This window comes from Oncorhynchus mykiss, chromosome 2, assembly GCF_013265735.2.
Source record: "Oncorhynchus mykiss isolate Arlee chromosome 2, USDA_OmykA_1.1, whole genome shotgun sequence".
NCBI classification, from domain to species: domain Eukaryota; kingdom Metazoa; phylum Chordata; class Actinopteri; order Salmoniformes; family Salmonidae; genus Oncorhynchus; species Oncorhynchus mykiss.
This window is the reverse complement of record NC_048566.1, coordinates 57458675-57483899: the sequence shown is the minus strand read 5'-3', so window position 1 is coordinate 57483899 and position 25225 is coordinate 57458675. Positions and strand designations below refer to the sequence as shown.

The 25225-nt window shown below is 46.7% G+C and overlaps 1 protein-coding gene across 1 annotated transcript in view; it reads right to left on the bottom strand.

Moving 5' to 3' along the window:
* The window catches only part of LOC110492265 (DENN domain-containing protein 5B), a 59976-nt gene extending 43184 nt beyond the window's left edge, over positions 1–16792 (bottom strand). Inside the window, exon 1 of the mRNA XM_036951202.1 lies at positions 16424–16792. Coding sequence (XP_036807097.1) covers positions 16424–16535 — 112 coding nt within the window. The 5' untranslated portion in view covers positions 16536–16792. The remainder of the gene's footprint in view (positions 1–16423) is intronic.
* Between the last annotated feature and the right edge of the window lie 8433 nt (positions 16793–25225).

Below are 25225 nucleotides of genomic sequence, written 5' to 3'. Positions count from 1 at the left end.
CAGACAGACGGAGAGAACGAGTATGTCAGCATTGCAATACTGGCACAGACAAATTCAGAGGGACAAGTGACCTTCATTTCCCGCACTGAATTCTTAATAAGGGGACAGGGCGGAGAGCAACACTGCGGTTACCAGACAGGGTCAGGACTTAATATCTGAGACAGCAAAGCTTTTGGCCCATCATCTGATATCAGCTAAAAACTCTGTGTGTGTTGAATACCTTTAATGAGCCAGAGGTGAGATGGTAGAGGGGTGAGACTAGAGATGGAAATTAAGTTAACCCGCTTGCCCGAGGCTAGTAATTTTCAGACTGGGCTAGTAGAAAATGTAGAGAGGTGAGACAGAGTTGGGCAACAGCAGAGAGAAGAGATAGTAGAGGGGTGAGACAGTAGAGGTGAGAGAGAAGTGATTACAATAGATTTGTGACATTACTGGGACAGTAGAGCGGTAAGGCAGTAGAGGGGTAAGGCAGTAGAGAGGTGAGACCGTTAGTGAGACAACAGAGAAGTGAGGCAATAGGGGTGGTTCTGCAGTGAAGGGGGGAAGCCCTGCCAAGTCCAGACTTATATAACGACCAACCCTGAGGTGCCTTCAAAGCAGCTACAGTGCCCACATCCCCTCACACTGCACCATCGTCAGAAAGTCAGATAGAGGAGGAGAGAGAACAGGGGGACAGGTAGGGTTGTCATGATCCCAGGCATACTCTGAAGTATCGTGTCAAGGAGACAAAACATTAAGCTGACTTTCTGTTGTCACCCAGAGTCACGTTTGTTTATTTTTTAAAGCTATATCACACAGTATTTCACATAGAGCTGGTTTGTAAAAGACCATAAAGTTCAGTCTGCTTCATGAAAATCCAGTATTGTCGTGGTATTGCAATATTGGTATCGTGACAACCCTAGGGGATAGGAAGGTTGATTTGGAGAGGGAGATAAGTGAGGAAGGGTTAGAGGAGATGAGGGGGGGATTTGATTCAAGATGTTGTAGAAGCAGGAGCAATGCACAGAACGCATCCCAACGCTCTGCAGGGTGAACCTGACTGTTTACAGTACGCGGATACAAGCTGAAACTGGGTCTTGATAGCAAAGAGGATCTTTGGTTTAGCTGGAAATAAGAAAACACACTACATCGCACCATCCATGTCATAGTTTCAGCAAAGTGAAAGTGTTTTTTTGTTTGTGTAGCAGACTTTCAAATGAAAAAAACTTACTACATTTTCTGACACATGTATGGTATGTGTACATGCACTGAAGGGAAGGAGAGAATTCAGTGACACACACTTCCCCTGACCTTGATGTATAACCTTGTCTGCCTGATGCATCTCCTGCCTCTCTCACTGTCCCCTGTGTCAACTGCCTGCTCCAATTACATACAGATAGCTGTGTGTGTGTGTGTGTGTGTGTGTGTGTGTGTGTGTGTGTGTGTGTGTGTGTGTGTGTGTGTGTGTGTGTGTCTCATGCAAGCCACTGGTGTGTACCAGCGTTGTGCTCCATCCAGGATTTTGGAATTGACTCCCATTCAACTCATGAGTTGAAATTCCAATTGGCCACACCCCACATGATGTAGAATTTGAGTGCCAGGAAGTCGAATTTAATTCAGTGCAATTCAAAGAAATTCCACTCAGTCATAGAACATGAGGTTTCATTGAGTCTGACAGGTCGCACTTCCAGATACCAAAGAATGCATCACTTTTCTCTGCGAACAATGTTCATATACTCTTTTAACCTTGGTGCTTAGAATAGCCAATTATATGTCCACCGACCATAATATTTGTGGTTTTCTCTTTGAAGGATTTAGGGTCAACTTGAGGGTTAAACTAATGCATTCTGGGAAATGTTTTATTTTGATTAATGAAATAATTAAATATTAATTAAATATAACAACTTGGAATATTTGCATGGAGGTTGTTTTCATTGATCATCCATTAAGAGTTTGTCCTGAAAATCAATTGTTTCAACAATATTTTACATGCATTTTTATATGTATATTTGTAAGACTAGACCTAATATAGAACAGTCATTTACATTTGATTGAATTTGACTCAATTCAATTCCCTTTCATTCAAATTCTAATTGCAATTCTGCATCCTGTTTACTACTTCAATTCAAATTCAATTGGAATTAATGAGGCATTCTCAATTCAATTCAGAATTGAGCACAACCCTAGTATGTACACTCAAAATACCTCATTTTTGAAGGAACTCCATCATTCCCTAGAGTGCATCACTCTTCCCATTACTACCCTGCCTGGGATGTGGATGCGCACATGCACACACACACATCCACACATTCAAGAAATCTGTGACGCCATTTCCGGTCACAACTTGCAGACTTGTTTACGTGTTGCTGTGCGTTTAGTGCATTTGGTTGCCAACCTTACTTTGCTACCTGACAACTTTACGGTTTTTACTTTTTAATTACCGTTTATATTTTTGGTTTTTCCCTCACTCAACTTTTTTTCATTCAACTTTTTCACTCCGGACGCTTTATCTGGACACGGTTCGTCAGGACCTCCAACAGCCGAAGCTAAGCAGTAACATTAACATGATGTCTTCTAATTGCAGTCGCTGTACTCATAATATACAGGAGAACGATCGCCTTACGGCGAGGATAGCTGTGCTGCAAGCCCAGCTTCAGACGCAATCGTTAGGCAAGGGTAATTTCAGTGTAGGAAAGGATGAAACCGCGTCTGTGCCACCAGTAAGTACAGATAGTAACGTTAGTATAAATCCCCTCGCACGGTCCCTGCAGCCGGACAACTTTCTCACAGTTTCTGGAGGGAAATGCTGTAGGAATGCTCAACCAGTGTCGCTCATTCAGCCGACAGAAACTTTCAACCGGTTTTCCCCATTAAGCAGCGAGTCGGAGTCAGAGGCCGAGCCTTCTCCTGTCTCTACTCCTCCCGTTACGGGGTCTGAGACGCCGAAGCCTCCCACCGTTAGCTCTGACAAATTGAAAACTCTAGTCATTGGCGACTCCATTACCCGCAGTATTAGACTTATTAAAACAAATCATCCAGTGATCATACACTGTTTACCAGGGGGCAGGGCTACCGACGTTAAGGCTAATCTGAAGATATTGCTGGCTAAAGCTAAAACTGGCGAGTGTAGAGAGGATAGAGATATTGTTATCCACGTCAGCACCAACAATGTTAGGATGAAACAGTCAGAGGTCACCAAGCGCAACATAGCTTCAGCGTGTAAATCAGCTAGAAAGATGTGTCGGCATAGAGTAATTGTCTCTGGCGCCCTCACAGTTAGGGGGAGTGATGAGCTCTACAGCATAGTCTCACGACTCAATCGCTGGTTGAAAACTGTTTTCTGCCCCTCCCAAAAGATAGAATGTGTAGATAATGGGCCCTCTTTCTGGGACTCACCCACAAACAGGACCAAGCCTGGCCTGCTGAGGAGTGACGGACTCCATCCTAGCTGGAGGGGTGCTCTCATCTTATCTACCAACATAGACAGGGCTCTAACTCCTCTAGCTCCACAATGAAATCGGGTGCATGCCAGGCAGCAGGTTGTTAGTCTGCCACTAGCACAGTCAGTGTAGTCAGCTCAGCTATCCCCATTGAGACCGTGTCTGTGCCTCGACCTGGGTTGGGCAAAACTAAACATGGCGGTGTTTGCCTTAGCAATCTCACTAGGATAAAGACCTCCTCCATTCATGCCATTATTGAAAGAGATGGTGATACCTCACATCTCAAAATAGGGTTACTTAATGTTAGATCCCTCACTTCAAAGGCAGTTACAGTCAATGAACTAATCACTGATCATAATCTTGATGTGATTGGCCTGACTGAAACATGGCTGAAGCCTGATGAATTTACTGTGTTAATTAAGGCCTCACCTCCTGGTCACACTAGTGACCATATCCCCCGTGCATCCCGCAAAGGTGGAGGTGTTGCTAACATTTACGATAGCAAATTTCAATTTACAAAAAAAAATACATGTTTTCATCTCTTGAGCTTCTAGTCATGACATCTATGCAGCCTACTCAATCACTTTTTATAGCTACTGTTTACAGGCCTCCTGGGCCATATACAGCGTTCCTCATTGAGTTCCCTGAATTCCTATCGGACCTTGTAGTCATAGCAGATAATATTCAAATTTTTGTTGACTTTTATATTCACATGGAAAAGTCCACAGACCCACTCCAAAAGGCTTTCGGAGCCATCATCGACTCAGTGGGTTTTGTCCAACATGTCTCTGGACCTACTCACTGTCACAGTCATACTCTGGACCTAGTTTTGTCCCATGGAATAAATGTTGTGGATCTTAATGTTTTTCCTCATAATCCTGGACAATCGGACCACCATTTTATTACGTTTGCAATTGCAACAAATAATCTGCTCAGACCCCAACCAAGGAGCATCAAAAATCGTGCTATAAATTCACAGACAACACAAAGATTCCTTGATACCCTTCCAGACTCCCTCTGCCTACCCAAGGACGTTAGAGGACAAAAATCAGTTAACCACCAAACTGAGGAACTCAGTATAACCTTGCGCAATACCCTAGATGCAGTTGCACCCCTAAAAACGAAACAAATGTATCATAAGAAACTAGTTCCCTGGTATACAAAAAATACCCAAGCTCTGAAGCAAGCTTCCAGAAAATATGAACAGAAACGGCGCCACACCAAACTGGAAGTCTTCCGACTAGCTTGGAAAGACAGTACCGTGCAGTATCGAAGACCCCTTACTGCTGCTGGATCATCCTATTTTTCCAACTTAATTGAGGAAAATAAGAACAATCCGAAATTTATTTTTGATACTGTCGCAAAGCTAACTAAAAAGCAGCATTCCCAAGTGAGGATGGCTTTCACTTCAGCAGTAATAAATTCATGAACTTCTTTGAGGAAAAGATCAACTGTAAATGTCGGTGTTCCTCAAGGTTCCGTTTTAGGACCACTATTGTTTTCACTAAATATTTTAACTCTTGGGGATGTCATTCGAAAACATAATGTTAACTAATGTTATCAAGACTGTTTCAAGGACAGCTTTTTTCCATCTACGTAACATTGCAAAAATCTGAAACTTTCTGTCCAAAAATGATTCAGAAAAATTAATCCATGCTTTTGTTACTTCTAGGTTAGACTACTGCAATGCTCTACTTTCCGGCTACCCGGATAAAGCACTAAATAAACTTCAGTTAGTGCTAAATACGGCTACTAGAATCCTGACTAGAACCAAAAAATGTGATCATATTACTCCAGTGCTAGCCTTTTCCTACACTGGCTTCCTGTCAAGGCAAGGGCTGATTTCAAGGTTTTGAAGATATCCCTCTAATGGCGTGGGGGCTGTGCTTTGGCAAAGTGGGTGGGGTTATATCCTTCCTGTTTGGCCCTGTCTGGGTGTATCATTGGATTGGGACACAGTGTCTCCTGACCCCTCCTGTCTCAGCCTCCAGTATTTATGCTACAGTAGTTTATGTGTCAGTGGGCTAGGGTCAGTTTGTTATATCTGGAGTACTTCTCCTGTCTTATCCGGTGTCCTGTGTGAATTTAAATATGCTCTCTCTAATTCTCTCTTTCTCTCATTCTTTCTCTTTCTCGAATAACCTGAGCCCTAGGACCATGCCTCAGGACTACCTGGCATGATGACTCCTTGCTGTTCCCAGTCCACCTGGCCATGCTGCTGCTCCAGTTTCAACTGTTCTGCCTGGGGCTATGGAATCCTGACCTGTTCACCGGACGTGCTACCTGTCCCAGACCTTCTGTTTTCAACTCTCTAGAGACAGCAGGAGTGGTAGAGATACTCTTAATGATCGGCTATGAAAAGCCAACTGACATTTACTCCTGAGGTGCTGACTTGCTGCACCCTCGACAAATACTGTGATTATTATTATTTGACCATGCTGGTCATTTATGAACATTTGAACATCTTGGCCATGTTCTGTTATAATCTCCACCCGGCACAGCCAGAAGAGGACTGGCCACCCCTCATAGCCTGGTTCCTCTCTAGGTTTCTTCCTAGGTTTTGGCCTTTCTAGGGAGTTTTTCCTAGCCACCGTGCTTCTACACCTGCATTGCTTGCTGTTTGAGGTTTTAGGCTGGGTTTCTGTACAGCACTTTGAGATATCAGCTGATGTACAAAGGGCTATATAAATACATTTGGTTTGATTTGATTTGATCCATGCACTGTCAAAACACCCATGGGCAATAACATGGTGATAAAGCAGGAAGAGCAACACTCTTGCTTAAAAGCAACGCGTCTCATGGCTTTCGACCTTCGTCTCTCCCGAGCCCGTACGGGAGTTGTAGCGATGAGACAAGATAGTAACTACTAACAATTGGAGACCACGAAATTGGGGAGAAAAGGGGTAATTTTTTACATTTTAAATAATTAATTAAAACAACGCGTCTTACAATTTAACGCTTGCTTTGACGCATATCCACTATCCACCCAGATTATATTATTCTACATACTTCTCCGATGACGCATGGAAAGCCGACAACAGAAAGGATGCTGAAGACAAGAAATGGATCACCCGAACTAAGAGGGTTGCTTTGCTTTGAAACAGGCTGGTGGGTGGGTAGTATGAATGCAGACTGGTGGGTGGGTAGTATGAATGCAGGCTGGTGGGTGGGTAGTATGAATGCAGGCTGGTGGGTGGGTAGTATGAATGCAGGCTGGTGGGTGGGTAGTATGAATGCAGACTGGTGGGTGGGTAGTATGAAAGCAGGCTGGTGGGTGGGTAGTATGAATGCAGGCTGGTGGGTGGGTAGTATGAATGCAGGCTGGTGGGTGGGTAGTATGAAATCAGGCTGGTGGGTGGGTAGTATGAATGCAGGCTGGTGGGTGGGTAGTATGAATGCAGGCTGGTGGGTGGGTAGTATGAATGCAGGCTGGTGGGTGGGTAGTATGAATGCAGGCTGGTGGGTGGGTAGTATGAATGCAGGCTGGTGGGTGGGTAGTATGAAATCAGGCTGGTGGGTGGGTAGTATGAATGCAGGCTGGTGGGTGGGTAGTATGAATGCAGGCTGGTGGGTGGGTAGTATGAATGCAGGCTGGTGGGTGGGTAGTATGAATGCAGGCTGGTGGGTGGGTAGTATGAATGCAGGCTGGTGGGTGGGTAGTATGAAAGCAGGCTGGTGGGTGGGTAGTATGAAAGCAGGCTGGTGGGTGGGTAGTATGAATGCAGGCTGGTGGGCGGGTAGTATGAAAGCAGGCTGGTGGGTGGGTAGTATGAATGCAGGCTGGTGGGTGGGTAGTATGAATGCAGGCTGGTGGGTGGGTAGTATGAATGCAGACTGGTGGGTGGGTAGTATGAAAGCAGGCTGGTGGGTGGGTAGTATGAATGCAGGCTGGTGGGTGGGTAGTATGAATGCAGGCTGGTGGGTGGGTAGTATGAAATCAGGCTGGTGGGTGGGTAGTATGAATGCAGGCTGGTGGGTGGGTAGTATGAATGCAGGCTGGTGGGTGGGTAGTATGAATGCAGGCTGGTGGGTGGGTAGTATGAATGCAGGCTGGTGGGTGGGTAGTATGAATGCAGGCTGGTGGGTGGGTAGTATGAAATCAGGCTGGTGGGTGGGTAGTATGAATGCAGGCTGGTGGGTGGGTAGTATGAATGCAGGCTGGTGGGTGGGTAGTATGAATGCAGGCTGGTGGGTGGGTAGTATGAATGCAGGCTGGTGGGTGGGTAGTATGAATGCAGGCTGGTGGGTGGGTAGTATGAAAGCAGGCTGGTGGGTGGGTAGTATGAAAGCAGGCTGGTGGGTGGGTAGTATGAATGCAGGCTGGTGGGCGGGTAGTATGAAAGCAGGCTGGTGGGTGGGTAGTATGAATGCAGGCTGGTGGGCGGGTAGTATGAAAGCAGGCTGGTGGGTGGGTAGTATGAATGCAGGCTGGTGGGCGGGTAGTATGAAAGCAGGCTGGTGGGTGGGTAGTATGAATGCAGGCTGGTGGGTGGGTAGTATGAAAGCAGGCTGGTGGGTGGGTAGTATGAATGCAGGCTGGTGGGTGGGTAGTATGAAAGCAGGCTGGTGGGTGGGTAGTATGAAAGCAGGCTGGTGGGTGGGTAGTATGAATGCAGGCTGGTGGATGGGTAGTATGAAAGCAGGCTGGTGGGTGGGTAGTATGAAAGCAGGCTGGTGGGTGGGTAGTATGAATGCAGGCTGGTGGGTGGGTAGTATGAATGCAGGCTGGTGGGTGGGTAGTATGAATGCAGGCTGGTGGGTGGGTAGTATGAATGCAGGCTGGTGGGTGGGTAGTATGAATGCAGGCTGGTGGGTGGGTAGTATGAAATCAGGCTGGTGGGTGGGTAGTATGAATGCAGGCTGGTGGGTGGGTAGTATGAATGCAGGCTGGTGGGTGGGTAGTATGAATGCAGGCTGGTGGGTGGGTAGTATGAATGCAGGCTGGTGGGTGGGTAGTATGAATGCAGGCTGGTGGGTGGGTAGTATGAAAGCAGGCTGGTGGGTGGGTAGTATGAATGCAGGCTGGTGGGCGGGTAGTATGAAAGCAGGCTGGTGGGTGGGTAGTATGAATGCAGGCTGGTGGGCGGGTAGTATGAAAGCAGGCTGGTGGGTGGGTAGTATGAATGCAGGCTGGTGGGCGGGTAGTATGAAAGCAGGCTGGTGGGTGGGTAGTATGAATGCAGGCTGGTGGGTGGGTAGTATGAAAGCAGGCTGGTGGGTGGGTAGTATGAATGCAGGCTGGTGGGTGGGTAGTATGAAAGCAGGCTGGTGGGTGGGTAGTATGAAAGCAGGCTGGTGGGTGGGTAGTATGAATGCAGGCTGGTGGATGGGTAGTATGAAAGCAGGCTGGTGGGTGGGTAGTATGAAAGCAGGCTGGTGGGTGGGTAGTATGAATGCAGGCTGGTGGGTGGGTAGTATGAATGCAGGCTGGTGGGTGGGTAGTATGAATGCAGGCTGGTGGGTGGGTAGTATGAAATCAGGCTGGTGGGTGGGTAGTATGAAAGCAGGCTGGTGGGTGGGTAGTATGAATGCAGGCTGGTGGGTGGGTAGTATGAATGCAGGCTGGTGGGTGGGTAGTATGAATGCAGGCTGGTGGGTAGGTAGTATGAAAGCAGGCTGGTGGGTGGGTAGTATGAATGCAGGCTGGTGGGTGGGTAGTATGAATGCAGGCTGGTGGGTGGGTAGTATGAATGCAGGCTGGTGGGTGGGTAGTATGAATGCAGGCTGGTGGGTGGGTAGTATGAAAGCAGGGTGGGTCCTATTCACAAAAAAATTCTGATCAATCTCTCAGATATAGGACAGACACTTCAGAACAAACTTCCTTTAGATTTGTTTGAGGGGGGACTATCTGTTGTTCCATGTAATGAATATGTTATTGGGCTAATAGCAGTAAGGCCAAATCATTTTTATATATATATATATATATACACTTCAAGGGGTCTTAACATTCCAAATCAAATAGCAAAATGATCCTTGGTATGACCTTAAAACAATTCCATATAGCTTACTATCTCGGCCCCAGTTATGTACTGGGCTGTCCGGACCATCCTTTGCAGAGCTGTGCGGTCAAGGGCGGTGCAATTGCCAAACCAAGCGGTGATGCAGCCAGTCACATGCCAAATCTTTTCAGCCTCCTGCGGGGGAAACCCTCATTTACGTTTTGCTATGGTGTGCACTATTGAAAACGACCCTGTTGGGTGGAAGCCATTGTACGAATGCGATGTTATGAGAACAGGGCAGCCAATGTTGGATATCGGTGTGATAAGGAAGTGAATCAGAGCTGGTATCAAAAAAACTCAACAGTGACACTATTTTGCTGAGCGTTCTACCATTCTGGTCCTCTATTTGTATTATAATCAAGAGACATGACACACAGAGATCAAATCAAAATCAAATGGTATTTGTCACACGCGCCGAATGCAACAAGTGTAGACCTTACTGTGAAATGCCTACTTACAAGCCCTTAACCAACAGTGTAGCTCAAGAGATGTGACAAACACTAAGACCACACTGTGACGCGTTATCTACCAAGCCTTGATCTTCCTCGGGGCAACAAAAAAAAGCAAAGGGAGGGAGAAATCAGAAGAGCCTTGAGCCTAGCCGTCAAGAAGAGAGGGACGTCTGGCTGCCATGGTCACCATTTCCGACGGCATTAAGTTTGCCGGGGCCTTGGAGAGGAAGTCAGTCGCTACGTTTCATTAGCTGACCCAGATAGTTAGGTTCACACACACACGCACGCACGCACACACAGCCATGAGGCAACATCAAACGTCTGTGCGAAATCCACAGGAGGCTGGTGAGGGGAAGATGGCTCCAGAGCCCATTCTACCCAATTAAGGTGCTGCAAGCCACCTGTGATCAAATCTCTATTCACTCCGTGCCTGGGAATGGGTTTCACTGCTGTCCATTCACTGAACCTGTTCTTTGAAGGTCTCACGGGGACGCATTTTAAACATAAGCACTTGAAATGAACAGTCCACTGGTGAATGAATGGTACACTGTTGTTTTTAAGCTGTTTAGTGGCAGAGATGGAAGTCAAATATTAGGAAGTTGCTGACCCCATTAAAGACAAAAGGTAGAGAGAGAGAGAGAGAGAGAGAGAGAGATAATCGTAGGAGATGAAAGGGTTCAAGAGACAGAAAGAGAAGAGGGATAGGGAGATATGGAAGCAGAGGGGGAAGAAGAGGGAGCTAACAGGAGAGATGGTGAAGCAGGGAGGGGGAGGGGAGGGTGGCTTGTTTTGGTTCTGCGGATGAAAGATTAAAAATGGGGCCTCGGTTAGGCTGTGCGACTCTCATAATCATCATTGCCCTAGCTAGACATCTCCCACACAGCACTGTGAAATCAGCTCAGCTCACTCCAGAGAGTGTTAAAACACTACGAAAATGCATTTATCCTACTTAGAAGTAAAACCATCGAATAGGTGAAAGCACGATTCTACGATGTACATGTATGCTAACACCAATTCTGCCATGACGGATCAGTGACTACTCAGAGGAAGGAAGGAGGAACAGTAGAAAGAATTAAAACGGCAGTTCCTTCACATTGGAACAGGCCTTTAGTCTCACGGTTCCACTCCAGGGACTGAAGCGTCTCCGAGACACTGCTGCAAATCTCAACGTCACAGGATCCCTCTTCAAGCATGGCTAGATTTATCAAGGGGAGTTCAGTCAGTCACATCAGTTCTCAGGACAGGAAGAGACATTTTTATGCCACATATAACCCTTTCGTTGTCAAACCTGAGTCTGGTTCAGTTCACTTACGGAAGGAAAACAATCCAAATGGGGAGGCACTACCAGACCTTGTCCAATAAGAAACTCTTGACTTGGTTAACTGTTGCGAAACATTTCAAAACATGTTGCTATGGGGTGCCCTAATGAACATTGCTGATTGGATCACAGGATGACATCTGGTTTTCATTGGTCTATAGTGTTGGTGATGTTAAATAAGATTACAAATGCATACAATTTCATTGGATGCTAGTAGGCATTCTGTAAAAATCACCCAATTTTCCCATACAGTAGATACGCAGACGAACAGAGGTGTGATCTGAAACCTAAAAGACAAAGAGGCCTATGATAAAGCAGCTGACATTTCACAGCTGATAGATATTTAAATGTGTGATTAACAGTCGTACGCAGCGTCCCATCCTTCAAAACAGACAGATTGAGACAGGGATGACTGACTATATAAAGAGCGATGTAATTTAATCTTCGCCCAACTCAATTGCCCCACCACATTCAATTCATCACACCCTCGGATGGGCAAGAGGAGAAGGAGGGAGACGGAGGTGGGCAGACCGATAAAAAGACAGAATGACAACGGGCTTTCATTCAAGGAGCAGACACTGCGTCTCAATTATAAGAATCTCCAAGTGGTCTTCGTCTCATGAATAAATGTAGTGGTTTGCTGAACTATGCTTGCTGAAATGATATGTAACACTGCTCCCACACTGGAGAACTTGCATGAAGGCTTTAGCTCAGAGGGATAACGCATTCACGGGAATGGACGACTCGGGTTTGATCATTGATTGGTTACAGAAGAAAGCAAGAGGTCATGTGAGGTCAAAACCGACTGTACAAGTATAACCACCAGCTTTTCAATGTGACTGAATATAGCCTAATAGGAGTTCAATAGGTATTTTTACAATACAGCCAACAGGAGCTAAGTCCATCCTTGTCTTCCTTCACACAAACTAATCACAGGCTGCGTTCATGATCCCTTTAAGCAAGGTTGTAGTAGGCTCTAAAAATCAAAACTTCCCTTGACACCTGTTCAATGTCTATTCTTAAAAAAGCATTTTCCAATCCAGCAATATCACACGTTCCCACCCGGACGACAGTTCGGCGTCCCTGAACAGCCCACTGTGGGGGTTCCCTCTCCGACACTAATGTCCTTCCGCGTGACAGTCAGCCGGCCGGGAGCAGCCGGTAGATGAAACCACGGCGATCCGGCATTCCAGCCGGGAATGTCATGTGACATTTGATTAGGGCTGCAGAAACACACAAGGGGCATCTATTGAGAGGCCAACAAGAGCAGATTGTCTCTCTGCAGTCACTCTCCAATTGCACAAACGACATCTCTCAAAAAACACATTCACCATCGACAGACACACACATCCCTCAAAGGAACACACATTTGTTCACCGACACAAACACACCTCTCAGAAAACACCATCCAGACAGACAGACAGACAGACAGACAGACAGACAGACAGACACACACACACACACACGAGGATGGCCTGCTGTTACATAAGCAGATTGGTGATGGCCAGATTGCAGAACCCTGTCCCACCCAGCAGGGAACAGAACCCTGTCCCACTCAGCAGGGAGCAGAACCATGTCCCACCCAGCAGGGAGCAGAACCCTGTCCCACCCAGCAGAGAACAGAACCATGACCCACCCAGCAGGGAGCAGAACCATGTCCCACCCAGCAGGGAGCAGAACCATGTCCCACCCAGCAGGGAACAGAACCCTGTCCCACCCAGCAGGGAGCAGAACCCTGTCCCACCCAGCAGGGAACAGAACCCTGTCCCACCCAGCAGGGAGCAGAACCCTGTCCCACCCAGCAGGGAACAGAACCCTGTCCCACCCAGCAGGGAACAGAACCCTGTCCCACCCAGCAGGGAACAGAACCCGGTCCCACCCAGCAGGGAGCAAAACCATGTCCCACCCAGCAGGGAACCTGCTATCACTACTGTCCTTACTTGGAAACGCTACACCAAGACACACACACCCGTGCTTACCTCGAAAAAACACGAGCATGCATTAATTAAAGAATATATATAATCTAGAACACATGCATGCCCACACATCCATTTATCGAAACACACAAACACACACTATAACTAATAACAGTAATACTGAGTCCTGTCCTTTCCTTTCCCTGCATGGTCTGGATAACGTGATCCTCAGTGAGTAGGGGGGCTGTTGTGAATGTGAAGGGGGGTAAGGATGTTTTTTTTTCATTTTAATAGCCTGAGACAAAGCACTAGGCTAGCTAGGCTGCATGACGACAGTCACAGAGGGATAAATGTGTCCGGTTACCACCCCGCAATGTTCCCTGTGGACGTATTCTACAGAGAATATTCTGCCTTTGATACTCCCTCCCCTGTCGTTCTCTCCCAACTCCACATGGAAAACAGGATACAGGGTGTGACTGTGTGTGTGTGTGTGTGTGTGTGTGTGTGTGTGTTTTCTGTGATTTAACAATGACAGAGAGGCAGTGGGGAGAGGTTCAAATTGTTTTATTCTAAATAGAGCCCACACACGGACACATGCATATGTGCACTCGCCCGCACACATACTTCCTTGCCTCCTCCTCACCAGGGACTTATTATGGAGAATCCAATAGACAAGAGCCTGCAATATACCATTTACACACCATAGGCCAGGGACTCTCTGGAAGTGGCCACTCCCCCTCGGGTTTCAGGCAAGACAGCATCACCGTGGCTGACTGTCGCGGTTGCCTTGGCAACGTGAAGCACGCCATCCACTGCAGCCAAGTGACCTGACCAGGAAAGGCTCTAGCCCCTAGGTAGGCTACGACAACCACAACAGAGTTGGCTACAGAAGAAACAGGCCTTGTTCACTACAGGGCACAAAACAGTAGACCCTTTTAAGAAAGGCTTGTTTTTTTGTGTCGTGTTGCACAACATTTTGTAAACATTTTGTGCCATAATCAATGAACAAGACCCACCACACCCATTACACCAGAGGATAGGACAGGGAGATGGTTGTCTGTGATAAAACAGGACTCATCAGTGGAGGAGATTATCCCTGGAGAACCGCCATGCACCACCTTTGACCTCACAAGGAGGTCTATTCTCGGCAGACGAGATACCACACACACCTGACAGTGCCATGTCTAATTTGGTACCAAGCACAGTCCAGCAAGATGGCTTTTGTTAATCTGGTTGAGTGTGCATCCACCCTGTTCCAGCTACAGAAGAGTGCAGATCAGAATAAACATGTCCGAGATGTTAATTCCCTTGTTTATCCCTGTGTGTGGGCTACTCTGCAGCAGCATCAACAAGAGTGAGTGGGAGTGGAATAATATACATGGTTGGGATCCGCCTTCCTCCACTAATAAAGACTTTGTGTCTTTTATAGCGATGGTGGTAAACGGCACTACACAAGTTGAAAAGAAGTCAAGAATTGATGGACGTCATTGTTTTTGCAGCTGAACTATTTCTGTGTCGAAAATATTTAACATCAGAGGAACTACATGGAATACTGTATCGTGCGGTCCCACCCTCTCAGGCTGTGTAGGGTATTTGAGTTTTCAAATGACTGAAGTAATGGGAATATATGTTATTTATACAAATTGTGTTAATTATTTTTTGTAGTTTGTCTAATGTTCATTTTCCCTACCCTGTAACGCAAATACTTTTTTTGTCAGTCACAGGTGGGGACTGGATTAGGTGTGAGCAGTGAAGGAGGTGGGCTCATGAGTTGTGCTCCAATTTTCCTGGGGATAGCTTTATTTGTGACCAATGTACAAATTAGAACCGTGCAGTTGCAGAGCATAAGCGAGTTGCCACATCAATTTTACACTGGGTTAATTAGTTAAGCTATTGTTATTAAAATGTTATATTTAATGTTATTAGTTATATTCCATTCCAAATCATATTTTTTTAATGAATTAAAGACAACTATTGAAAACCTTTTGCTCCAGAATGTCATTTTAAAGACTGTTAGGATTTAAAATCTTGCATTACGGCCTCCCGAGTGATGCAGTGGTCTAAGGCACTGCATCGCAGTGCTAGCTGTGCCACTAGAGGTCCTGATTTGAGTCCTGGCTCTGTCGCAGCCGGCCGCGACTGGGAGACCCATGGGGCGGTGCACAATTGGCCCAGAGTCGTCCGGGTTAGGGGAGGGTTTGGCCGGCAGGGATGTTTATTGCGCACAAGCGACTCCTGTGGCGGGCTGGGCGCAATGCATGCTGACACGGTCGCCAGGTGCACGGTGTTTCCTCTGACACATTGGTGCGGCTAGCTTCCAGGCTAAGCAGGTATTGTGTCAAGAAGCAGTGTGGCTTGGCTGGGTTGTGTTTCGGAGGATGAATGGGCTCTCAACCTTCACCTCTCCCATGTCCGTACGGGAGTTGCAGCGATGGGACAAGACTGTAACTACCAATTGGATACCACGAAAAAGGGATAAATATAAAATCTTGTATTATTCAAAAAATATTTAGTGCAATTGTACATGATGGATTGTAAGGAAAAGGAACAACAAAGGAAGACCAAAGAAAATGTATGTTCAGGTGAGTTAGAAGGAGGGACTTAACATCAAATCCCCTCATAGTGTGAATATTAATGGTGACATGTGCAACACAATCCCCCCCCCCCCCTCCATATTTTATTTCAATAATTAAAATAAGGTAACTAGACTATTCTTTTCATTATTACTTACAAAATAATTTCTAAATAAAACTCATTAAATTGATTTAAAGACACTTCTGTGAAACCCTATGCCATAATCGTCTACCGGGGTTACCCGGGTACTTTAAAAAAACACCCCTTTTCTAAAAAACATTTCATAAAATAACAAAAAAAACTGTAGCCATTTGTTTTCCTTTATAGTTTATTAATCTAAGCATGACCTTCGTCCACATACCAATTTTCTTCCAAACATTGCTTTTTTGTGTCAGCAATTAGACATTCTTCTTAGGGGGGGCTGGTTACCCCATAGTACCCAACTAGGGGCTTCATATGCACTCAGCTGTGACAACAATAAACACCGCTCCCAGTCTCATCTGTTTTCCCGACGTTGTCTCACGCCACGGAACATCACTTCTCACATGACACTGGACTTGCTGCCAGACACAAATAAAAACCTCTCGAACAGTCACCCAATCACTTTGATAAATAAATTGATCAATCAATCAATTGAAGATCTCTCGGGGTTTTCGCCTTTAATTGCGTAAGCTAATTCTTAAGTTTAAGATACATTTTTTATTCTATTAATTAGGCAAATATCAATCAACAACAGAATATTTACCTGCTAATTCTTCGGGTTCTAGACCAGTCTCCGTGTCCAATCCACACACCACGAAGTAGTGGGCGAAGCGGCACGAAGCCGACCCTGTGCCCGAAGTAACCCCGCTCATCATCGGTTTAGATATGCTACTCGGTTAGTCTCTATTTCATACTCTGGACCTCCATCCTGTAGCCTATACGCAGGGCAAATTATGACACGCTGTAGTCTAGACAGTGGGATAATTTCCGTTTTAAATCAAACGAACACCTTGTATTCTTTTCGGGATGAAATTGTCCTTTCTGTATGTTCTCCGTCCACGGTCGGCAGTCAGACTAGTGTCATCCCGAAATGACTGTGTTGTGTAGGAGGCAGCCTACCTCATTGTGTGTGTGTGTGTGTGAGAGAGAGAGAGAGAGAGAGAGAGAGAGAGCGAGATAGAGAGAGTAAATCTCATAAAATGTTCTCATCAGGTTTATTCAGATTCACATTTAAGCTGGCCAGATGATGACTAATGTTTGATGTGATCTAATTATGACAATGAAGCTAAGTAAAATCCCATACAATTAAAATAGGTAATTGTGCTGTGCAAAAACAGGAGCACAGTCATCGTCAGTGCTGGGTGGTGATTAGTGCTCATTAAAGGGCCTTGTTCGAATACGACAGACATACATCCTTCCTTCCTTGAAGTTGGATTGGTGTTGGTTGAGTTCTATATGGAAGCCTAAAGCTAGGCATACACTAGACTAGTGTAACAGTATAACTTTAGACCGTCCCCTCGCCCATACCCGGGCGCGAACCAGGGACCCTCTGCACACATCAACAACAGTCACCCACGAAGCATCATTACCCATCGCTCCACAAAAGCCTCGGCCCTTGCAGAGCAAGGGGAACCACTACTTCAAGGTGTCAGAGCAAGTGACGTCACCGATTGAAACCGTATTTAGCGCGCACCACCGCTAACTAAGCTAGCCGTTTCACATCCGTTACACTAGGACTAAAATCTTGACATCTTGGGAGCATTTACATTATGCAAAGTGTCTGCATAATCTGGGAATCCGGACCATGAGACTTGAGTTTTTACCAAAACGTTCTATTTTGGTTTCATCTGACCATATGACATTCTCCCAATCTTCTTCTGGATCACCCAAATGCTCTCTAGCAAACTTCAGACGGGCCTGGACATGTACTGGCTTAAGCAGGGGGACACGTCTTGTCATGTATTGTCATGTTGTGTCTTGTTTCTGTCCTTTCCTTTCACCCTGTCTCCCCCTGCTGGTCGTACTAGGTTACCGTTTCTGTCCCTCTTTCCCCCAGCTGTTCCTTGTCTTCTCTGACTACCTCATTCACCCCTTTTCCCACCTGTTCCCTTTTTCCCTCTGATTAGGTCCCTATATCTCTCTCTGTTTCTGCTCCTGTCTTTGTCGGATTCTTGTTTGTGTGTCTTATGCCTGAACCAGACTATCATCGTGTTTGCTGCAACCTTGTCCTGTCCTGTCGGAATCTACCTGTCCATCTGAGCCCACGTGTGTTCATCATTAAAGAAACTCTGTTTGTTAATTCGCTTTTGGGTCCTCATTCACGCACCTGACAGAAGAATCCGACCAAGAATGGACCCAGCGACTTCGGATCCTCTCCACTCAGCCGTCGAGATCCAGGGAGCGATGCTAGGCAGACACGAGCAGGAATTGTCTGCTGCTCGACATGCCGTTGAGACCCTGGCCACCCAAGTCTCCAACCTCACAGAACAGGTTCACCATCTCCGCCTCGATCCACCGGCCACTTCCAGGGCTTTCGAATCTCCGGAGCCCAGAATCAATAACCCGCCGTGTTACTCTGGGGAGCCCACTGAATGCCGCTCGTTCCTCACCCAGTGTGATATTGTGTTTTCTCTCCAGCCCAACACTTACGCCAGGAGCACTGCTCGTGTCGCCTACGTCATATCTCTCCTTACTGGACGGGCTCGTGAGTGGGGCACGGCAATCTGGGAGGCAAGGGCTGAGTGTACTAACCAGTATCAGGACTTTAAGGAGGAGATGATACGGGTTTTTGATCGATCTGTTTTTGGGGAGGAGGCTTCCAGGGCCCTGTCTTCCCTATGTCAAGGTAATCGATCCATAACAGACTACTCTATTGAGTTTCGCACTCTTGCTGCCTCCAGTGGCTGGAACGAGCCGGCTTTGCTCGCTCGTTTTCTGGAGGGTCTCCGCGCAGAGGTAAAGGATGAGATTCTCTCCCGGGAGGTTCCTTCCAGCGTGGATTCCTTGATTGAACTCGCTATTCGCATTGAGCGACGGGTTGATCTTCGTCACCGAGCTCGTGGAATGGAGCTCGCGTTCTCCGTTGCCCCCCTCTCCGCATCACTACCATCTTCCTCTGCCGGCTCGGGTGCTGAGCCTATGCAGCTGGGAGGTATCCGCATCTCGACTAAGGAGAGGGAACGGAGAATCACCAACCGCCTCTGTCTCTATTGCGGTTCTGCTGGTCATTTTGTCACTTCATGTCCAGTAAAAGCCAGAGCTCATCAGTAAGCGGAGGGCTACTGGTGAGCGCTACTACTCCTGTCTCTCCTTCAAGATCCTGCACTACCTTGTCGGTCCATCTACGCTGGACCGGTTCGTCAGCTTCCTGCAGTGCCTTAATAGACTCTGGGGCGGAGGGCTGTTTTATGGACGAGACCTGGGCTCGGGAACATGACATTCCTCTCAGACAGTTAAGGGAGCCCACGGCCTTGTTCGCCCTGGATGGTAGTCCTCTCCCCAGGATTCAGCGTGAGACGCTACCTTTAACCCTCACTGTTTCTGGTAATCATAGCGAAACCATTTCTTTTAAAATTTTTCGTTCACCTTTTACACCTGTTGTTTTGGGCCATCCCTGGCTAGTTTGTCATAATCCTTCCATTAATTGGTCTAGTAATTCTATCCTCTCCTGGAACGTCTCTTGTCATGTGAAATGTTTAATGTCTGCTATCCCTCCTGTTTCCTCTGTCTCTTCTTCACAGGAGGAGCCTGGTGATTTGACAGGGGTGCCGGAGGAATATCACGATCTGCGCACGGTGTTCAGTCGGTCCAGGGCCACCTCTCTTCCTCCACACCGGTCGTATGATTGTAGTATTGATCTCCTTCCGGGAACCACTCCCCCCCGGGGTAGACTATACTCTCTGTCGGCTCCCGAACGTAAGGCTCTCGAAGATTATTTGTCTGTAGCTCTTGACGCCGGTACCATAGTCCCCTCCTCCTCTCCCGCCGGAGCGGGGTTTTTTTTTGTCAAGAAGAAGGACGGGTCTCTGCGCCCCTGCATAGATTATCGAGGGCTGAATGACATAACAGTGAAGAATCGTTATCCGCTTCCTCTTATGTCTTCAGCCTTCGAGATCCTGCAGGGAGCCAGGTTTTTCACTAAGTTGGACCTTCGTAACGCTTACCATCTCGTGCGCATCAAGGAGGGGGACGAGTGGAAGACGGCGTTTAACACTCCGTTAGGGCACTTTGAATACCGGGTTCTTCCTTTCGGCCTCGCTAACGCTCCAGCTGTCTTTCAGGCATTAGTCAATGATGTCCTGAGAGACATGCTGAACATCTTTGTTTTCGTTTACCTTGACGATATCCTGATTTTTTTCACCGTCACTCCAGATTCATGTTCAGCACGTTCGACGTGTCCTCCAGCGCCTTTTAGAGAATTGTCTTTTTGTGAAGGCTGAGAAGTGCACTTTTCATGCCTCCTCCGTCACATTTCTCGGTTCTGTTATTTCCGCTGAAGGCATTAAGATGGATCCCGCTAAGGTCCAAGCTGTCATTGATTGGCCCGTCCCTAAGTCACGCGTCGAGCTGCAGCGCTTTCTCGGCTTCGCGAACTTCTATCGTCGTTTCATCCGTAATTTCGGTCAGGTGGCAGCTCCTCTCACAGCCCTTACTTCTGTCAAGACGTGCTTTAAGTGGTCCGTTTCCGCCCAGGGAGCTTTTGATCTCCTCAAGAATCGTTTTACATCCGCTCCTATCCTTGTTACACCTGACGTCTCTAGACAGTTCGTTGTCGAGGTTGACGCGTCAGAGGTGGGCGTGGGAGCCATTCTTTCTCAGCGCTCCCTCTCTGACGACAAGGTCCACCCATGCGCGTATTTTTCTCATCGCCTGTCGCCGTCGGAACGTAACTATGATGTGGGAAACCGCGAACTGCTCGCCATCCGGTTAACCCTAGGCGAATGGCGACAGTGGTTGGAGGGGGCGACCGTTCCTTTTGTCGTTTGGACTGACCATAGGAACCTTGAGTACATCCGTTCTGCCAAACGACTTAATGCGCGTCAGGCGCGTTGGGCGCTGTTTTTCGCTCGTTTCGAGTTCGTGATTTCTTATCGCCCGGGCTCTAAGAACACCAAGCCTGATGCTTTATCTCGTCTCTTCAGTTCTTCAGTAGCCTCCACTGACCCCGAGGGGATTCTCCCTGAGGGGCGTGTTGTCGGGTTGACTGTCTGGGGAATTGAGAGGCAGGTAAAGCAAGCGCTCACTCACACTCCGTCGCCGCGCGCTTGTCCTAGGAACCTTCTTTTCGTTCCCGTTCCTACTCGTCTGGCCGTTCTTCAGTGGGCTCACTCTGCCAAGTTAGCCGGCCACCCTGGCGTTCGGGGTACGCTTGCTTCCATTCGCCAGCGTTTTTGGTGGCCCACCCGGGAGCATGACACGCGTCGTTTCGTGGCTGCTTGTTCGGTCTGCGCGCAGACTAAGTCCGGTAACTCCCCTCCTGCCGGCCGTCTCAGGCCGCTTCCCATTCCCTCTCGACCGTGGTCTCACATCGCCTTAGATTTTGTCACCGGACTGCCTTCGTCAGCGGGGAAGACTGTTATTCTTACGGTTGTCGATAGGTTCTCTAAGGCGGCTCATTTCATTCCCCTTGCTAAGCTTCCTTCTGCTAAAGAGACGGCACAAATCATCATCGAGAATGTTTTCAGAATTCATGGCCTTCCGTCAGACGTCGTTTCGGACAGAGGTCCGCAATTCACGTCTCAATTTTGGAGGGAGTTTTGCCGTTTGATTGGGGCTTCCGTCAGTCTCTCTTCCGGCTTTCACCCCCAGTCTAACGGTCAAGCAGAACGGGCCAATCAGACTATTGGTCGCATCTTACGCAGTCTTTCTTTTCGCAACCCTGCGTCTTGGTCAGAACAGCTCCCCTGGGCAGAATACGCCCACAACTCGCTTCCTTCGTCTGCGACCGGGCTATCTCCTTTTCAGAGTAGCCTCGGGTACCAGCCTCCGCTGTTCTCATCTCAGTTCGCCGAGTCCAGCGTCCCCTCCGCTCAGGCTTTTGTCCAACGTTGCGAGCGCACCTGGAAGAGGGTCAGGTCTGCACTTTGCCGTTATAGGACGCAGACTGTGAGGGCTGCTAATAAGCGTAGAACTAAGAGTCCTAGATATTGTCGCGGTCAGAGAGTTTGGCTCTCCACTCAGAACCTTCCCCTTAAGACGGCTTCTCGCAAGTTGACCCCGCGGTTCATTGGTCCGTTCCGTATTTCTCGGGTCATTAATCCTGTCGCAGTTCGACTTCTTCTTCCGCGATACCTTCGTCGCGTCCACCCGGTCTTCCATGTCTCCTGTATCAAGCCCGTTCTTCGCGCCCCCGCTCGTCTTCCCCCCCCCCCCCCCCCCCCATCCTTGTCGAGGGCGCACCCATCTACAGGGTCCGTAGGATTTTGGACATGCGTCCTCGGGGCCGTGGTCACCAGTACCTCGTAGATTGGGAGGGGTACGGTCCTGAGGAGAGGAGTTGGGTTCCCTCTCGGGACGTGCTGGACCGTGCGCTGATCGAGGATTTCCTCCGTTGCCGCCAGGTTTCCTCCTCGAGTGCGCCAGGAGGCGCTCGGTGAGTGGGGGGGTACTGTCATGTATTGTCATGTTGTGTCTTGTTTCTGTCCTTTCCTTTCACCCTGTCTCCCCCTGCTGGTCGTACTAGGTTACCGTTTCTGTCCCTCTTTCCCCCAGCTGTTCCTTGTCTTCTCTGACTACCTCATTCACCACTTTTCCCACCTGTTCCCTTTTTCCCTCTGATTAGGTCCCTATATCTCTCTCTGTTTCTGCTCCTGTCTTTGTCGGATTCTTGTTTGTGTGTCTTATGCCTGAACCAGACTATCATCGTGTTTGCTGCAACCTTGTCCTGTCCTGTCGGAATCTACCTGTCCATCTGAGCCCACGTGTGTTCATCATTAAAGAAACTCTGTTTGTTAATTCGCTTTTGGGTCCTCATTCACGCACCTGACACGTCTGGCACTGCAGGATTTGAGTCCCTGGCGGTGTAGTGTGTTACTGATGGTAGGCTTTGTTACTTTGGTCCCAGCTCTCTGCAGGTCATTCACTAGGTCCCCCCGTGTGGTTCTGGGATTTTTGCTCACCGTTCTTGTGATCATTTTGACCCCACGTGGTGAGATCTTGCGTGGAGCCCCAGATTGAGGGAGATTATCAGTGGTCTTTTTTGTCTTCCATTTCATAATAATTGCTCCCACAGTTGATTTCTTCAAACCAAGCTGCTTACCTATTGCAGATTCAGTCTTCCCAGCCTGGTGCAGGTCTACAATTCTGTTTCTGGTGTCATTTGACAGCTCTTTGGTCTTGGCCATAGTGGAGTTTGTAATGTGACTGTTTGAGGTTGTGGACAGGTAAGTTCAAACAGGTGCCATTAATACAGGTAACGAGTGAAGGACCGAGGAGCCTCTTAAAGAAGAAGTTATAGGTCTGTGAGAGCCAGAAATCTTGCTTGTTTGTAGGTGACCAAATACTTATTTTCCACCATAATTTGCAAATAAATTCATTAAAAAATCCTACAATGTGATTTTCTGGATTTTTTTTCTTCTCATTTTGTCTGTCATAGTTGAAGTGTACCTATGATGAAAATTGCAGGCCTCATCTTTTTAAGTGGGAGAACCTGCACAACTGGTGGCTGACTAAATACTTTTTTGCCCCAATGTATACACTTTTTTTAATGCAAAAAGTGTGTGGCTCAAAACAGGTAGGGCATCTTGGCTGGAGCCTACAACTATACGATTTACCTGCAATCCCAGAAATTTGTCATGGATCCCAAATCGTTGCAAAATAACATCTTAAAATCGTGTAATGTATGATGTGCTTAAAGATGCACTCCAGGATCTTAAGCACAACAAATTCATAACATATAGTACAAATTGGATTCCTAGCAAATTGCAAAAAAATTAAAGTACACAATTTGATGACCTAATACACAAATGGGGACCACTTTTGGCTCGTGAGTACCACTTTCAAAACTACTTGCTGAAATTTTACAAAGGTTCGAGAGTGCTTCTTTAAGGCTGCATTTGCATAGGCAGCCCAATTCGGATATGTTTCTAGTAATTGGTCTTTTGACCAAACAAATCATGCTCTTTTGCCAATAATTGGGCAAAATATCAGTATTGCGCTGCCTGTGTAAACACAGGCGCTGAGTGGAATTTTGTGTCCGAGAATTTTTGATGAAAGCAATGCTTTTCAATAAGAGTCATCCATTTCAAATGGTCCGTCTTTTTACATATTCAAATTGTCTGACAATAGTTGACTTGAGTTGTACTTTTGACAGACCAAAACGGACAATGATGTAGGTCATATACAATTTCATCCATCTAATCAAAGATTTATACAGGCAGCCCAATTCTGATAGTTTGCCACTAGTTGGTGTTATGACCAATCAGATCAGATCTTTTGCCAATAATTTGGCAAAAAAAATCAGAATTGGACTGCCTGTGAAAACGTAGCCAATGATCTCTACAAAAGGCTTCTATATAGATCCTTTAGGGGTGCTTTACAAATTTCGTCATTTGACGAATCACATCCGATTTTTTTCACATCAGCCCTTTTTTAGAGCTGATCTGATTGGTAAAAAGACCAATTAGTGAAAAAAAATTCCGAATAGGGCTGCCTGTGTAAATGCAGCCATTGAACCTTTTTTCAAAGAGTGTGGTAACCTTGCTTTCACCTATCCAACAGTTAACCCACTGTTCATTGGCCGTCATCGAAAATAAGAATTTGTTCTTAACTGACTTGCCTAGTTAAATAAAGGTAAATAAATAATTAAAAACAGAGCATTTTGATTTCTATATAGTATCATTAAGAGCTGATTATATAGTTTCTAAAACACCTTTTAAATAACTAAAATTCAAGAGGTGAGCTATTTTTCAAAATATCACTTTTTCCAAGAATAACCTCTGTTCCATGCGATCTCTCGCAGCATCATTGTTCAGGCTAGCAAAGCTTAGTAACATTAAACCAATTGGCTATTCTGTTCTTTTGAAATGTTTCTTTACATAATGTTTCTTTGTAAAATGACATTTTGATGGATTTCTTTGATGAATTCAACTCTTGAATTGTTGCGTTTTTTTTATTATTTTTTTTTACATATAGCCCACAGCAGGGGCAGACAACCATATTCCTAAAGTCCTGCAGGTACCAAACTGAGCAACTTATGCTGGTCATGCATTCAGTGTTGCCAACTAATTTTCAGGGTAAGAGGCAGGTTGATTTGCTGCTAAATTACGTTCTGATGTCATTGCGTGATAACGTAGAACACACAATAACGTTACTCAATAAAAAACTTTTTTTTAAAAAATAACGTTACTCAAATTGACTGGCCAGCTCGGCAAAACATATGATTTGACATTTGTTCAGGGACAGACTCCCACTCTTTTCTGTACAATTTTGATTGAGACATGTTGCGCTAGTTTACGATAACTTGCTAGCTAGCAACTTCACTAGCAGTACGAGATATCACACCAAAGAAGCCATTAACGATAAATAATAAACTAAAGACGTCAATTCAACAAGCATATTTCACACC